The 18319-nt window shown below is 40.2% G+C and overlaps 1 protein-coding gene across 1 annotated transcript in view; it reads right to left on the bottom strand.

Moving 5' to 3' along the window:
• LOC124606004 overlaps positions 1 to 18319 on the bottom strand; it is a 213944-nt gene that overhangs the window by 44942 nt on the left and 150683 nt on the right. The window contains exons 12-14 of the mRNA XM_047137966.1: positions 1884 to 1886; positions 973 to 1161; positions 720 to 895 (exon numbers count right to left, since the gene is read on the bottom strand). Of these exons, the coding sequence (XP_046993922.1) occupies positions 720 to 895; positions 973 to 1161; positions 1884 to 1886 (368 nt within the window). The remainder of the gene's footprint in view (positions 1 to 719; positions 896 to 972; positions 1162 to 1883; positions 1887 to 18319) is intronic.

The following is an 18319-nucleotide window of genomic DNA, read 5'->3' as shown; positions in this document are numbered from 1 at the left end:
CCCTATGAGATAGCATGAAGGAAAAAAGATTAAAGTGGTGTGGATGAAAATGCTGGAGATTAGGATGGCTGGCAGGAGACTAAGGGGAGGCTAAGGACAATTAGATAAAAGGGATGTAAGGTAACATCCTGAAGAGATGAAAAGACTAGTCCAAAGTAGTGACAGAGAGGCGGTGGAAGCCTGCAGGGAATAGAGAGGCTTGTGTTCCAAGCAGACTCTGCCAGTGAAAGGAAACTGTACAAGGTAATGATGATGATGATGATGATGATGATGATGATGACAAATCACGTATATGAGGTCATAATGTGACTGATTCTAGCTTTGTCACATTAGTAAATGTCTGTGCCTGTTTCTAATAACCATTTGCTCTGAATAGGGCAGAAGATTTTACAGCTCAACAATTTTTGAAGTATAATGCTCCAAACAACTTCCCAGCTAAAAAGTTAATTATGATATGTTGTTGCATCATTACATAAAAGTATGCAGTATTGTTTTAAGAATGGAGGAAAAACAGTGAAGAATATTACAGAGGTGGACTAGCTCTAGATCTGAGGAGTATGTGTTTCATGCGTACTCAGACAACTCCAACATTGCTGTGAAGTAGTCTTCTTGGAGGATTTGAAACTAATTTGAACCAGTAACAGGGAAAATTTAGGAAAGAAGGAGGAAGGAAATATTGATATTAAGTCTTCAATAAATGTAGTACTGTACATACTTACATTTGAATATTTGAATATGAAAAACAGTTGGAAAAATGAGTACACAGGATAAATAATATCCAGGACAAGCATAGGAACATTCGTACAAGACTGAATTTCATCTGTTGCTGATGTCAATGAAATAAATTCTGATCCTATTAGAAGTCCATAGTGTGTTAGATGTCCAAAGCAGAACACTGTAAAGAAAAATTTCCATTAGGTTTGAAAAGCAGTATGATCCTTCAAAATAAAAATTGTGGTTAGTATACCTTACCTGCAGCCCCCAATTTGAGATAAAAACTCCCAGAATGTCGTCCTTGACTGAAACAGTATTGATGCACTGTTGTTTCTTCTGGCATATCTTCAACATTTTTTGCTAATTTGGCACTCGGCAGAGTCACTGAGACATTTAGCTCACCCTCTGGTGACTCCACATATTCAACATACTCCACTGACTCAGATTCTGTAAATTTAATTTGGAGATTGTTTCACACTACATTTCTGGTGGTCTGAGTGCAAATGGATGTACATGAATCAGTTATGTGTATGAAATGTGAAGTGCTGGTAATGATTCAGCTATTAAAATTAATAGCTGGTGTTCGCACTTTGAAGTGTTGTCACTTGAATTTGAAATCTCTGTGTAATAATGAAAGATATTTCCATTTAATGTTTGTCAATACAAGTATAAATTTCAAAAACTAATAAAACATTTTATTTGATGCAGAGAGTTCTATATCATTTTGTGATGGTGAAATGGTTGCACTTGTGTTAGAAACATGTGGAAAATGTACAACATTTTAAGAACAGATGGCTTTTGAATGACTGAATTTCTTTCCTGAAAGGCGGCATGCAACATTCTGCAGAATACCTCCCTGTCATCTCATATTCTCTTATTTGCTCACAATCTTTGTGAGTTCCCTCTGCTGAATAATTCAGTTAACTCTAATGAAATAGCTTTGAACCGCAAAATTAACTGGTTTCTGTGAAGGACATAGCCTACTAGGTACAAGAAACCTTATTCGATATCTGTGTAAACTAGGTAATGAATTCCCTGTGTTAAAATGTTCCTGCTCTCTCAAAGTATTTTGAATGCTTCAACCACGGGAACTTATTGGGGCATCTGAAGTAGAATGGTAGAGATAGCATAGGAAACTATCTCATTCAAAGCAAACATATGAAGAGTACCCCCTGCAAAGAGTCAAAAATCCTGTACAAGAACATTTTTCATGGCAAAAATACAGCAACAACATTTATCAAAGTATTACTACAATACATTTCATACTGGTACAAAATTAATCTGAGGGGCATTATGGATGACTCTGCTATGTATAAATGACTAAATTAAAAATGAGGAAATTAAAACATGTTCGATATGTAAATGGACAACTAATAGTCTTAACAAATGTAAACAATCAAAAAGCAGCTCTGAAACCTGTGTAAAAAGTGATGTTAGTGACCGGACTGGAGTGGGTGGTGGCAGGAGGATGTATGGGACAGGTCTTGAATCTAGGTCTATTACAGGGGTATGAGCCATGAGGTAAGCGACTGGGAGCAGGGGTTGTGTAAGGATGGACGAGTGTATTGTGTAGGTTTCGTGGACAGTGGAATACCACGGTAGGAGGGGTGGGAAGGATAGTGGGCAGGACATTTCTCATTTCAGGGCATGACAAGAGGTAATCAAAACCCTTGTGGAGAATGTAATTCAGTTACTCCAGTCCCGGATGGTACTGAGTGACAAGGGGAATGCTCTTCTATGGCCGGACTGTGGAACTTTGGGAGGTGGTGGGAGACTGGAAAGATAAGGCATAGGAGATTTGTTTTTGTACAAGGATGGGAGGATAATAGTGATCTGTGAAGGCTTCAGTGAGACTGTCGGTATTTTTTGAGAGGGACTGATCGTCACTGCAGACGTGATGACCACGGGTGGCTAGGCTGTACAGAAGGGACATCTTGGCATGGAATGGGTGGCAGCTGTCGAAGTGGAGGTATAGCTGGTGGTTAGTAGGTTTGATATAAATGGAGGTACTAATATAGCCATCTGTGAGGTGGAGGTCAACATCTAGGAAGGTGGCTTATTGGGTTGAGTAGGACCACGTGAAGCAAATGGGGAGGAAGTTGTTGGGGTTCTGGAGGAACGTGAATAAGGTGTCCTCACCTTCAATCCAGATAGCAAAGATGTCATCAATGAATCTGAACCAGGTGAGGGGTTTAGGATTCTGGGTTTTTAAGAAGGATTCTTCTAGATGGTCCATGAATAGGTTAGCATAGGATGGTGCCATGCGGGTGCCCATAGCCGTACCGCGGATTTGTTTGTAGGTAATGCCTTCAAAGGAGAAGTAATTGTGAAAGGTAGTGTTCGATAGCAGTAAGGCCATGGGCATTAGGAATGTTAGTGTAAAGGGAGGTGGCATCAATAGTGACAAGCAGGGCATTATGTGGTAAAGGGAAAGGAACTGTAGAGAGTCGGTCGAGGAAGTGGTTGATATCTTTTATATAGAAGGATAGGTTCTGGGTAATAGGTTGAAGGCGTTGGTCTACGAGATCAGAGATTCTCTCAGTGGGGGAACAATAACTGGCCACAATGGGGCATCCTGGGTGTTTGGGTTTATGGACTTTAGCAAGCATGTAGAAGGTGGGAGTGTGGGGAGTTGTAGGGGTAAGTAGGGAGATGGACTCTGTGGAGAGGTTCTGGGATGGGCCTAAGGATTTGAGTAGTGACTATAGATCCTGCTGGTTGTCGCATCTGCAGTGACGGGCAGTCTTTCTCTAAATATACCAAGGGTCTCACTGCAGCCTTCACTAACCATAATTATCCTCCCATCCTATTACAAAAACAAATCTCCCGTGCCTTATCTTTCCAGTCTCCTAAATGCAAGACCTGCCCCATACATCCTCCTACTGCCACCTACTCCAGTCCGGTCACTAAAGATCACCTATCCCATCAAAGGCTGGGCTACCTGTGAAACCAGTCATGTGATTTACAAGCTAAGCTGCAACCACTGTGCTGCATTGCATGTAGGCATGACAATCAACAAGCTGTCTGTCCACATGAACGGCCACTGACAAACTGTGTCCAAACAACAAGTGGACCACCCTGTTGCTGAACATGCTGCCAAACATGATACCCCTCATCTCAATGACTGCTTCACAGCCTGTGCCATATGGATCCTTCCCACCAACACCAGCTTTTCTGAATTGCGCAGATGGGAACTTTCCCTGCAATACATAACACGTTCCCGTAACCACCGGCTGGGATGGCTGAGTGGTTCTAGGCGCTACAGTCTGGAACTGCACAACTGCTACGGTTGCAGGTTAAAATCCTGCCTCGGGCATGGATGTGTGTGATGTCCTTAGGTCAGATAGGTTTCAGTAGTTCTACGTTCTAGGGGACTAGTGACCTCAGAGGTTAAGTCCCATAGTGCTCACCCATTTGAACCATTTTTTTTCCCGTAACCCTCCTGGCCTCAACCTCCATTAGCACTGTCCTCACCCATAAACAGCCCCTTCCCTGTTCCCATTCCAGCACTACACAGCCGTCATTTCACCGCCACACCCAGTCTTTCAATTTATTTTTGTTTCTCTCCTTTCCGCTACTTACCCCCTCCCCCTTCTGCACCTTCTCTCCTGCCCTCCGTCTAAACTGCATCACTGCACTATCCACCTCTCCCACCATACTATCCCTCCCCCTCCCTGCCCCAGCCTCCTCCTTACCCCCACCCAGTCGCCACTCCCATCATGCACTGGTGCTGCTGCTTACAGTGTAGTGTCAGCTCTCTGAGACTGCAGAAGTGTGTGTGTGTGTGTGTGTGTGTGTGTGTGTGTGTGTGTGTGTGTGTGTGCGTGCGTGCGTGCGTGCGTGCGTGCGCGCGCGTCTACTGCTCAAAAAGGCCTTAATGGCTGAAAGCTATGAGAATGTGAATCTTTTTATTTTGCCTATCGTGACTCAGCATCTCCGCTATATGATGAGTAGCGAAAATCCCTCTCTGGTATTGTTACATTCCATCCTAGATTTTCCATTGTTTGATTTTTGCCTGATGCCATTTCTTCAGTCCTAACCCTGTGCTGTTTTCCTTTGTAACTACTTTCTTTTGCATCGCTATACTCAATGTGCATCCTTCTCTCTTTTTTCCCTGTGTTTCTCTTGTTGCCTTGCAAGCCGCACTGCACGCTCTGCTTATGAGCCACAATGTATCAACCTACTCGGCCGCGCGCAACAGACGGCCTCAAGACCATGCTGATATTTGGTGCAGCATCTTATGTCCCACATTACTCCCGCCGATATAATTAAGCCTATACCTTCAAACTGATCACATTCCCTGTGTCAGTTCTCGTAATTTTGCGTGTTATCTCCCGCACTTTCCCGGTGCCACACGATCTTACATCTCTTACTACGAACCCCTCCGCACCCCCCACACTTTCTCCATTCTATTCCTGCTCACACCCACTAAATCCACCTCATCCAGTCACATCTGCCGTCCCCCTTTCTTTACGCTTATCTGCCCTAAAACCTGCTACCCACAGTAATATATATATATATATATATATATATATATATATATATATATATATATATATATATATATATATATATATATATATTACTGATTAATTATCCTCTACTGTGACCTTTGTGACTTCTCGCCAATTTTAGTGAGTTTTCGCTTTCCTCTATCGTTGTCTTCCTCTGATTGCACCTCTTTTCTTCCCCCTGTGCATCCATTTCGCCCTTTTCATACTTTTCACACGTGTTTGGGTGTATTTTTGCGTAATTTTTCGGACGTAATATTACTTTCTTACGTAATTTTTCGCAGTTTTGCACCTCCATGGATCCTTGCTCCTTCCATCTGCGTCAATACACTAAAGTTTCCTTATCCCTTGCCAGATCCCAGTCCCACATACTGTTCCTGCGTTGTTGCTTGGCTCATGAAATCCCAATTCATGGCCTTACCATCAAATTACCCATCTCTGGTTGACACCCCTCCTTCCTCAATGACCTCCACCTGTTCAGATTCTGCCAATCCTTAGCCCCCACCAACATAGTCCTGCATAACCATATCAACCAAGCCCAATCCTCTGTGCAGTACCTTCTCTCCATCCGCAAAATTCTCCTGCTATGTAGTCCCAAATTCCTGGAACCCATAACACACACTGAAACTCTTGCCCTGCAGGAACTTGAGCAACATGCACAATGCCACCTCAGAAAGCTCTCCATCCTGCTCACTTCCTACTATCGCCTCGGAGTACCACTGCCCACCACTTCTACAACAACCTCCACGCCCCCTCATAGCTGACAAACCCTGTCTCACAGACCTACTACACTTACCCCACCCTCCAAAACTCCCTCCCACCACCACACAGAACCCAAAACCTTATCAGACCCGCAACACTGTCATGAACCTATCCTCCAGAAGCCTTAGTCCCACAGAAATATCAGTCCTTTCCAAAGGCCTCACCTTTTGCCCCACTTCCAAATTCAACCATGCAGGACTAGTTAAAGACCTTCTCTCCTTCTCCCGGTCCCTACAGTGGAAACACTTTTTCGCCACCAATCCAACCAATCAGACTCAATGAAAGACCAGTATTGAACCTTGCCTAACTCAGTTCACTCCTGCATCCAACCATGATTCAGCCCCACTGCCTCCAAACCACCACCACCTGTTAACTTTCCAGAATTTCTTATCCTCGAACCTTGCCTCACTGTCATTCCCCAAATTATATGCATACTAACCTTACATGCATACTAACCATCTAAAAACTAATCCCGATCTTATAAACCTACCTGCAGACAAGGCTCCACCACCGTCGTTTTGAACCACAAGGATTACACAGCAGAAGTACTCCGTCAGGTACTTCCACCTACAAACCATGCCACAGTGATCCCATTCCAGCAATCCAGCATGATCTCCAGTCACTATTCAAATCCTTAGGCCCATCCCAGAACCTCTCCCCACAGTCCATCTCTCTACTTACCCCTACAACTCTCCGCACTCCCACCTTCTACATGCTTGCTAAAGTCCGTAAACCCAAACACCCAGGATGTCCCATTGTAGCCGGTTACTGTGCCCCCACTGAGAGAATTTCTGCTCTTGTAGACCAACACCTTCAACCTATTACCCGGAACCAGTCCTCCTATATAAAAGATACCAACCATTTCCTCGACCGACTCTCCACAGTTCCTTTCCCTTTACCACACGGTGCCCTGCTTGTCACTATTGATGCCATATCCCTGTACACTAAAATTCCTAATGCCCATGGCCTTACTGCTATTGAACACTACCTTTCCAGATGCCCAATGGATTTCAAACCAACAACCTCCTTCCTAGTCTCCATGACCAACTATATTCTCAGCCACAATTACTTCTCCTTTGAAAGCATTACCTACAAACAAATCCGCAGTACGGCTATGAGCACCCACATGGCACCATCATATGCTAACCTATTTGTGGGCCATGTAGAGGAATCGTTCTTCAAAACCCAGAATCCTAAAATCCTCACCTGGTTCAGGTTCATTGATGACATCTTTGCTATCTGGATTGAAGGGGAGGACACCTTATTCACGTTCCTCCAGAACCTCAACAACTTATCCCCCATTTGCTTCACCTGGTCATACTCAACCCAACAAGCCTTCCTAGATGTTGACCTCCACCTCAGAGATGGCTACATCAGTACATCCGTCCATATCAAACAAACTAACCACTACCAATACCTCCATTTCGACAGCTGCCACCCATTCCATACCAAGAAGTCCCTTCCGTACAGCCTACCCACCCATGGTTGTCACATCTGCAGTGATGAACAGTCCTTCTCTAAATATATTGAGGGTTTCATTGAAGCCTTCACTGACCATAATTATCCTCCCATCCTTGTACAAAAACAAATCTCCCGTGCCTTATCTTTCCAGTCTCCTACCACCTCCCAAAGTCTTACAGTCCGGCCACAGAGGAGCATTCCCCTCGTAACTCAGTACCATCTGGGACTGGAGCAACTGAATTACATTCTCTACCAGGGTTTCAGTTACCTCTTGTTGTACCCTGAAATGAGAAATGTCCTACCCACTATCCATCCCACCCCTCCTACCATGGTATTCCACCATCCACCAAACCTACACAATATACTGGTCCATCCTTACACAACCCCTGCTCCCAATGCCTTACCTCATGGCTCATACCCCTGTAATAGACCTATATCATATTTACTCGAATCTAAGCCGCACTTTTTTCCGGTTTTCATAATCCAAAAAACCGCCTGCGGCTTAGAATCGAGTGCAATGTAAGAGGAAGTTCTGAAAAATGTTGGTAGCTGCCGCCACAACTAACTTCTGCCACTGAATATATGTAGTGCTATACAGGCTTGCTTTGCAGGCACAAAGATAAATACTGGCGCCAAAACCTCTGCGTCAGTAAAAAAATTTAAAAAAAAAAAAGGTGGAAGACGAGCTTTTTTCTCCGCCCCGAGTTTCGACCACTGAATTTTCATACATTATCCAACAAAGTAAATACAAATTCCGTATTGTTCATCTTCAAATGTAGCAGCATTTCAATGTACTACAAAAATCCGACTGGCAAGACTGTTTGGGGTTTTTGTCCATATGGCCAATTCTACATTCTGAATTTTTTCCTACCTGTGAGAAGAGATTGTTGCTAATAGGAACCTGATGAAATGTGAATCACATGCATTATTCTTTTCACCATAAGAATAATACGAATATAAACATTTTGCCATGTATTCTTTCGTGTTTGCTGCGATCTCATTTAAATCCTGTCTGCCTAATAAACTACGAAACTAGAGTGAGACAACAGCAAATGCGGAAGAACATACATATCATGTCATGTTTATATTCGTATCATTCTTATGCCTAATAGTGATACAGTCAGAAATGAAGCAAGGCAATTGACTAGATTTTAAATCTAAGATGACTCTAATTTCTGTGCAGAATGTAATGTACTAAAGAGGCGTCTGCAAAGATTTTGAAATGAAGAAAATTTTTCGCTAAACTCTTGTTCAGAATATCATCTATCATATGCAGTCTATTATTTGGTTCTTGTTGATCATTATCAAAGAAAGCAGCAGTGTAAGTAACAACAAATAGCAGTCTCTTACCATTGTTTCGCTAATGAGACAATTCCTCTATTTTTTCTTTCATTGTAAGCGGCGGTAGCGCGCACAAAAGCAAGCCATGCCACGAGCGGCGACAGGCCGTAAACACTCAATATCAAATTGTGACAAACAATGCATGATAGTACAGTAATGCATTTTCAGCTTAGAGTGAGGTAAACACCTATAACACAGAGAACGGCACTTATGAGATCAAAGAAAAATAAGCGATCAATTCAGACCAGACGAAGCACGTGAAAAAGGAAGGGTACCCGAGTAAATACGGACGGAGTGCCTGACCCATACCAATGGCTACCTGGTGAAACTTAACTGCTAAGCTTACGTCTGGAACCAAACTACTCTATCTGTATCATCATTCATTTGACCTAAATTGAGTCTCATATTAAAATGGACCAAATTTGTTTCGATTTGGAGGTGCGGCCTGAAACTTTTCTCTCCCTTTGAATTTTGAGTCTCAAATTTCAGGTGGCTTAGATTCAGGAAAATTTTTTTCCTTGATTTCGAGTCTCATTTTTCAGGTGCGGCTTAGATTCGAGTAAATACGGTATGCAAGATCTGTCCCATACATCCTCCTACCGCCACGTACTCCAGTCCGGTCACTAACATCACCTATCCCATCCAAGGCAGGGCTACCTGTGAATCTAATCATGTGATTTTCAAGCTAAGCTGCAACCACTGTGCTGCATTCTATGTAGGCATGACAACCAACAAGCTGTCTGTCCGCATGAATGGCCACCGACAAACTGTGGCCAAAAAACAAGTGGACCACCCTGTTGCTGAACACGCTGCCAAACATGATACCCCTCATCTCAATGACTGCCTCACAGCCTATGCCATATGGATCCTTCCAACACCAGCTTTTCTGAATTGCGCAGGTGGGAACTTTACCTGCAATACATCCTACTTTCCTGTAACCCTCCTGGCCTCAACCTTCATTAGTCACTGTCCTCACCCATCCAGCCCCCTCCCTGTTCCCAATCCAGCACTACACAGCCGTCATTTCACTGCCAAACCCTGTCTTTTAATTTATTTTTATTTTTATTTCTCTCCTTTCCGCTACTTACCACCTCCCCCCTCCGTACCTTCTCTCCTGCCCTCCATCTAAACTGCAGCATTCCATGTGTATATGTGTGTCTACTGCTGACAAAGGCCTTAATGGCCAAAAGCTATGAGTATGTGAATCTTTTTATTGTGCCTATCGCTGCTCAGCATCTCCGCTATATGGTGAATAGCAACTCTCCTTCTCTGGTATTATCCAGCAGTGCTATAGACTTGGTCACTCCATGGATACTATTTGGGGAAGCTTTCTGTGTGTTTACAACAGATCTACATCCATACATACATCTACACTCTGCAAACCATCGTGAAGTGCATGGCAGAGGGTATGTCCAATTATACCATGTTATTAGGATTTCTTCCTGTTTCATTCACTTATGGAGCACAGGAAGAATGATTGTTTGAATGCCTCTATGCATGCAGTAATCATTCTAATATTATCCTCATGATCCCTATGCCAGCAATACATAGAGTAATCATTTTAAGCCAGTTCTTGAAACTTTGTTAATAGACTTTCATGGGATAGTTTATGTCTGTCTTCAAGAGTCTGTCAGTTCAGTTCCTTCAATATATCTGTGACACTTTCCCATGGATTAAACAAACCTGTGACCATTTGTGCTGCCCTTCTCTGTATACATTCAATATGGCCTGTTAGACCTATCTCGTTTGGGTTCTGCACACTTGAGCAGTATTCTGGAACTAGGCACACGAGTGATTTGTAAGCAAGTTACTGCACTTCCCTAATATTCTACAAATAAAACAGAGTCTAGCATCTGTTTTTCCACCATTGAGCCTACATGATCATTCCATTTCATATCCCTTCAAAGTGTTACACCCAGGTTTTTTTATGAGTTGACCGATTCCAGCAGTGGCTCATTAATATTATAGTCAAAGATATAACGGTATTTCATTTTGTGAAGTGCAAATTTTACATTTCTGAACATGTAGAGCAAGCTGCCTATCTCTGTACCACGTTGGAATTGTATCAAGATGTGATTGAATATTTATGCAGCTTGTTTCAGATAGTACTTCATCAGAGATAACTGAATTTCAGCTGTTTCTCAACAACACTGACACTAATACTTAATTCATTCACGTTTTCAGAGGTACGAGGGTTAAATTGGGTCAATTCTCCCAGGTTTTTCTTTGTAACCCTCAGTTTCAGTTCCTGTCTCATTTGCTAAGGACTGGACACTAACTTTGGTGCCACAAACAACCTTTACATATGTCCAGAATTTCTTTGGCTTTTGTGAAATGTCATTTGACAATATTCTGCTATGGTATTCATTGAAGGCATCACGCACTGCTCTCTTGACAGACAAACACATTTCATTCAGCATCTCTCTATCCATACTCCTATGCTTTGTTTTACACCTATTATGCAGTAATCTCTGTTCCTTTAGAAGTTTCTTTACAGTGACTGTATACCATGCAGGTCCCCTCTGATTATGAACTGTTCTACTGGGTACATACATATCCAGTGTGTGGTCAATTATTCTTTTAAACTTCAGCCAGAGTTCCTCTACATGCTCCTGACCTGTGCTGAAAGTTTCAAGTTCCTCTTTGAGATATGACACTATTGTTTTTTTATCTAGTTTACTAAACATAAATATCTTTCTGTCTGTTTTAGTTGCCATTTGTACTTTGGTATACATTGTTGCCACAACAATACCAGTTTCAATGCAGACATCATCAAAGAGATCAGGTCTATTTGTTGCCATTAGATCCAATATATTTCCATTATGAGTGGTGTTCCTAACTGTCTGTTGTACAGAGTATTCAGAGAAGATATTTAATAAAGTTTCACAGGATGTCTTATCATGCGAACCACTGACAAAACTATAATAGTCCCAATTAATTGTTGGATGATTAAAGTCTCCACTGATAATTACAATATGATCAGGAGGTGAGTCTGGTGGGCGACAGAAGAAGCCAGTTATCATTTTATGCCCACCCCCAAGACTGCATCTTGCCCAGACAATCTCACATGTAGCTTCAGTTTCTATCTTGGTTGATGGGAGTTTCTTGTCTGCTGTGGCAAATGCACCACCTCAATTTCCCATTTGCCTATCCTTTTGATATACACTTATATTTTCCCCAAAAATCTGACTGCTCTCAATTTCAGTTTTCAACCAGCTTGATATGGCCTCTCATTCTGGTTTCAATTTGGCTCATGATTTTAAAACATCTTCCTTCCGTCCATGACTACTCAGCAGTTACTGGATGCATTTTTTACTGTTTAGCTGCATCAGCCATGCACATTCCTATTGAGCAAATAAAGTGGGTGTTGACCCCCTCACTGAAGTGATGATGAGAACTCTTCAGAAATAATTTGAAAATATCACCATCACAGTGGGTCTCAAAATCTCCTAAAACTTTGTTGGCAACAATTGGCAATGCAATCCCAGAATTTGCAGGATCAGCAACAGCGGCATAAAAATGATGCAACAAAATCATTAACTTCATCAACAAATCAACAAAGTGCAACAACAATTCAAAGTATTATAACAATGACACAACAACAAGTGTAATGGTTAATTCAGAAAGACAGCATAGCAAACATTTCCACCTTCATTTCCTGCATTTCATGGAACAAATAAAGACTGGGAAACTTCATAAGTTTCAATTAATTCTACATTTCCAGGCATGAAACATTTGTGATTTTATGGTGAAATAGATCTTGTTGGTATCCTCTAGTTAACATATGTACAAACTGATTCATGCTCTAGTATCAACATCATTGCATGAGAAAGAATCAAATATAGTTATAGGACAACTGATATAAAATGCCTTAGCTGATGATGTACTCTTGATGAACAGTGTAAAAGATGGTATATCAGTTTCTTCAAAAGAAATGTAGTAATTCACTTACTTTCAGACCGATATTACATGACGCCTTAGGATATAGCATATGCGAAAATAAATTCAGTTCATATAATGCTAAAAATATCAACCTTTATTTATGCAGGGCTCACCATATTTGTTTCCTCCTGAGACAAGATTCAAAAGCAAAGACAGGGCAACTGCAGAAGCAAAACAAGGCAAGCATAAAGAAACCTGACAGTACATTGTGCCTATGAGGTGATCACATTGTGCCTGTCATGTGATCTCAAGATGACAAATTATCCTAATCTGAATTAGACACACGCCCATTCCCAGGACCAGAATAACTAATGGAAAATCTCTCTAGCAGTCAGTACATTACCAAAATAGATCTTGTGGAGTCATGTCTACGGATAGCATTAACATGCTGACTACCAATTTTTTCAGAATGAAATACATTAACGTATGGATATTTTAATTAATGTCACAGCCAGAAGCAACAATATGAAAAAAGATATTTTGTGCTGTTTCATTTTCCAATCCTAGGAGAGAGGACAGGGGGGATGGGGCAAACAGGTTTATTCATAGATACCTTCAGGATTTCAGAAGACGGCTGTACAAAAATTACAAGAGATACACTAAATGGACAATCAGTGGATACACCATCCCTCCACATTTTTAATTCACTTTACAGGTGCTCATTATGGGGAGCATTTGTGATGCAACAACTATCAATACATGTGTGCAATTCATTGACATGAATTGGTTGGGGATGTGCAACTGCAACGGAAACTGCAAATATATTAACTGAGTTGCCAGCAACAGGTGCAAATTAATTCATGAGCAGAGGTTATTCAAAAAAAAAAGAAAAAAGAAAAAAAAAAAAACCTTGAAGACGGCACAACCTACAAGTGAAATCTGAAGTTACAAGAAGTCTGTTATTAGGCTTCCTTCTACTGGTGGGACATTAATGCCCAACAATAAGATGGAGCAAATTCTTACTGGATCTCTGATAACCTATTGTGAGACCCTTAAGTCCCAATGGTAGTCATCATCATCACCATTATTTTCCAACTCTAGTTTCCCAGGTGTGGTGTACAAGTGCATCTCCTTCTATCTTCATACATATTCTGTTCCTGGATAACTTCCTATTTGTGTCCTTTCTCCCCACATCTGATCTTACAGTCTCTATCCAGCAATTTCTTGGTCTTCCCCATGGTCTTCTTCCGACAGGGTTCTGATTGAAGCACTTTTTGGCTGATCTTTCACTGTTCATTCTCATTATGCGGACATACCACTGAAGCCTGTATTTATTTATGACACTGGTAACAGGAATCTCAATACCAGCTACTTTTCTATTCACCTCATTTCTGATTTTGTCCTTTCTAGTTGTTTGGTTCATAGTCCTAATGAATCTCATTTCTGTTGCCTGAATTCTGTTCAGCTCTTTGTTTAGTAGGGTGCATGTTTCTAACTATATGTAAGGACAGGTATGAAACAGTCATGGTAGTCATAGGGTTAAATGAGAAATCACGTCCACCAAGAAAAATTTTCAGTTTTGGGTAGAGATGTAACTCTGACAGAGCCATATCAGGTGTATAAGGTGGATGTGGCAACAATTAATACCTTAGTTCGTGTAATTTTGTCATGGCGACAGCACTGAGTGCGGGCGTGTGCCAAGAGTTGTGGCACCCATCTTGCAGATAATTTTTTCATTTATAATTCTTCATTTAAAATGTGATACAACCCTTCAGGTGATACCTGGCAAGTGTGAGCAATTTTGGCACTTTCAAGTGGTGATCCTCCATGACCATTTTGCAATGATTTCTGGAGTAGTGACACATCTTGGCTGACCACTGCGAGGATCATCACCTAAGCTCTCCCGACCAAATTAAAATTCATTTGTCCACTTGGCAACAGTTGAATATGAAGGAGCAGAGTCCCCCAGTGTACTCTGACATGTTCCACATCCTGGAGGACCTCCTCACTACGGATCAATTGGAATGAAAGTAAATCTAATCTAATCTAATCTAATCTAATCTGGAAGTCCTTAGCTTTCATACCTCTCTTTATCACTGCTCAAATCTCAATTTTTTTCCATCTTCTCAAATCACTATGCAGGAACAAAAACAGAGCCATGTCACTGCCACAGCTCTCTTCCAAGGACACTGATGTGGCATGTGTTCACAGGCAACAGTCCAATGAATATCACGTGAATGACTCGCTGCGCTAGTGCTGACCTCTCATAGTTATTCAGAGAACTTTTCAAACTATCCTCATAAAACTGCTATTCAATGAAGGTTCAAGAGAGGCTATAGGAAATTCATCCAGTTATGTCAAAAGTGTTTGAAAAAGATGCTGTAATCTAGATGCAAAGCTTTATTGAGAAATATAAGATTATTTTGAAAAAAAAAAAAAAAAGCAGTTCAATTTCAACATGGAAGAAGAACTATACATGCAATTAACAAGTTTGTTGAGAAGATTGGCACATCAATGGACACTAAGAATAAAACTGCAGGAATCCTTATGGTTTATCCATTGGCTTCCAAATGGAAGAAAGTAACACAAGGTGTTCCTCAAGGCTCTGTTACTGGACTTATTTTGTTTATGTTCTACATTAATGATTTACGCTTAATGTGAATGCCCTATTGGTTTTATTTGCTGATGATACATCTGTATTAATTGAAGACCATGAGTCAGAAAACATCCATGTCTGCATTTTCATTGCAATAAGCCATCTTAAGACTAGTTCTCCATTCTACTAAACTGTATAGCAATAGTGTTAAGTGTATGGTAATCAAACTCTACAACCACCTCCCAAAAGAAGTATAAAGTATTCAATAATCAACAAAATTTAAAAAGAACCTTGAGGCACTCCTGAAAAAGCATTGCTTTTACAGAATACAAGATTGTCATGAATATGATCTACCATAATAAAATTATATATTTTTATTATGTTTCAAAAATCAAACTGTTTCATAAGAGAAAACCCATTGTCCATTAATGACCTTTTGCTGTTTCATAATAACCAGCACTATTATTTGAAATAAAACTCTTTCATTAGAAATAACCTACTGTCCATTAATGAACTTTTGCTGTTTGATTATAACCAGCATTATTATTTGAGCTTATTCTTACTTTGGTATTATTATGAATAAATTTGTAATATATCTTCAATGAGATGTACACTATAAGAAATGGTGTTATGTCTATATATGTTCTCAAATCATTTATATCTAAAAACAAAGATGATGTGACTTACCAAATGAAAGTGCTGGCAGGTCGACAGACACACAAACATACACACAAAATTCAAGCTTTCACAACAAACTGTTGCCTCATCAGGAAAGAGGGAAGGAGAAGGAAAGACGAAAGGATGTGGGTTTTAAGGGAGAGGGTAAGGTGTCATTCCAATCCCGGGAGCGGAAAGACTTACCTTAGGGGGAAAAAAGGTTGGGTATACACTCGCACACACACACATATCCATCCACACATATACAGACACAAGCAGACATATTTTAAGACATCAAATCTTCTCATATCATTTGTTTGACTTGTCCCATATCATGTTGTACACTTCTGTACATTGAATGGTCGAGTGGATCAATAAATATACAAATACAAATACAATCTAGAAACAAGTTTTCAACTCTATGGATTAACCCTGACCATCCCAAAAATCCATCTGATCCATTTCAGAAGGAAATTAAAATAAGTCATAAAAATTAAAATCTAGAAGAAGTGGATTCTGTGAAACTTTTAGAGTTAAACCTAGATAAGAACTTAAATTTGAATAAACATGTTGATTAACTAGTCTGCAAATTATGCAGATCTGCATTTGCAATGGAAATGTTAACTATTAACATTGACATGCACACAAGAAAAATCACGTACCATTGTTACTTATAAATTATAAGGTGCAGTACTGTCTTTTAGAGAAATTCAAGCAACATATTATACTGAAACTATAGAAAAGAATTATTAGAAATGTGTGCTGTATAGCCAAAGAATTTAAAATCTAACACTGGACATTTTTATATTAATTTGTGGTATAAGACGCACCTGAATTTTGGAGACAGTTTTTCAAAGAAAAAAGTGCACCTTATAGTCCATAAAATATGATACTTCTGTGATGTTACTACTCATCTGAAGTATTCATGAAGGATGAACTGAATATCTGAGCAGAATGTGGTTTATTAATAGTATTGTTGTGCAAATGTAGTTGTCTTTTCATGAAAAAGTTAAATTAATGTTAAAATACTGCTCTGTTCTGTTAATATTAGTGAAGTTGTATTACCCATTTTTGATGTGTTTTCTGATCACTGAGCTTCAAGAATTATCTGTCAATCTCAGAACTCACAAGAACACCTTGCAAAAACAAGCTGGCACTTCATTGGGAATTCAGGCACCATACTATGCATGTCAGCTGTAGGTCTGGACTGATGAACTATTGTACACTGATTTGGGACAACAGTACTCACACTAGTCACATCAACATCCAACTAAATCAAACTATGCACCAAATAAAAGGCACAGTAAAGGTGACCCCAATCTGCTGGGTACCCACACTAAGCAATGAAGCTCCTCTCCATCTTTATGAGAGAAATCGGTCATCAGAGAACTCAAAACGATCAAAAACAACCTTCTTCTACAAATCCATCAAGATATCCCTGAGAAATATAGAATCGTACAGCCCTCTAGACATCCATCCATAAGGAATGCAACAATTTTGGTTGAAAATGGGTTCACCCTAATTTATTGGTGGAAAGAGGAGTGGACCAAACAAGCACCACTGCCTATCATAAAGTGCTTTGCCTCACAACCACACCACCTGGCTTCGACAACCCTCACAAAATCTGGGCTACTCTATATAGGTTATGAACAAACCATGGTGGACATGCTGACATTGTATAGATGTGGAACAGTATGTTCTCCTGAGTCCAACTGTGTTGCTTATAGGCAAACTGTAAAACATAAAGTTGAAGATTTTCCAATGAGAGCCTTCACCTTCAACCACTCCAAATTCTTGGACACAATCAAAAGACATTAGAATACATCAGCAACAGGGACATTTCACTATAGATGTGTTCCCATATATTTTGTGGCTGTATATATATTTTATTTATTTTTATGCCTATCCTTTTCTTTTTCTATGTGACCTGTGTGCCTTATATGCTTTCTTAATGTCCCTATTGTAGACTACTTACATGTAATTATTTTGTGTGATGTTCTGTACCATTGCACTAAATAAATAAATAAATGATGTGTCTCTTTTACTCTAATGAAATGATTAACATCTGTATGTTATAAGGAAAATAAACACTTATGAGGCACAGTGTTTCTAACTGAATAACAGCTTTCAACACATGCTGGACAATTTTTCTCTTACAGCACTGTATGAAGTAGGAAAAGCCACACAATAAGACCTATTACCACAAACAGCAATAAAAAATATTTAACTTGAATGGCCAAAGTGCCTACCAGCAGACACATCTCTAGTATTGAATACATATCTCTTGCTTTATCATTATCAAATGTTAAATGCAGTGTCATCCTGCCACAGACAGAAAATTTTGAATCCATGGATGATCTTTGTGAATGGCTTCCATCCTTAAATACCTCAGTAT

Source organism: Schistocerca americana, chromosome 3, assembly GCF_021461395.2.
Source record: "Schistocerca americana isolate TAMUIC-IGC-003095 chromosome 3, iqSchAmer2.1, whole genome shotgun sequence".
Lineage (NCBI taxonomy): Eukaryota > Metazoa > Arthropoda > Insecta > Orthoptera > Acrididae > Schistocerca > Schistocerca americana.
This window is presented reverse-complemented; position numbering and strand designations above follow the sequence as displayed.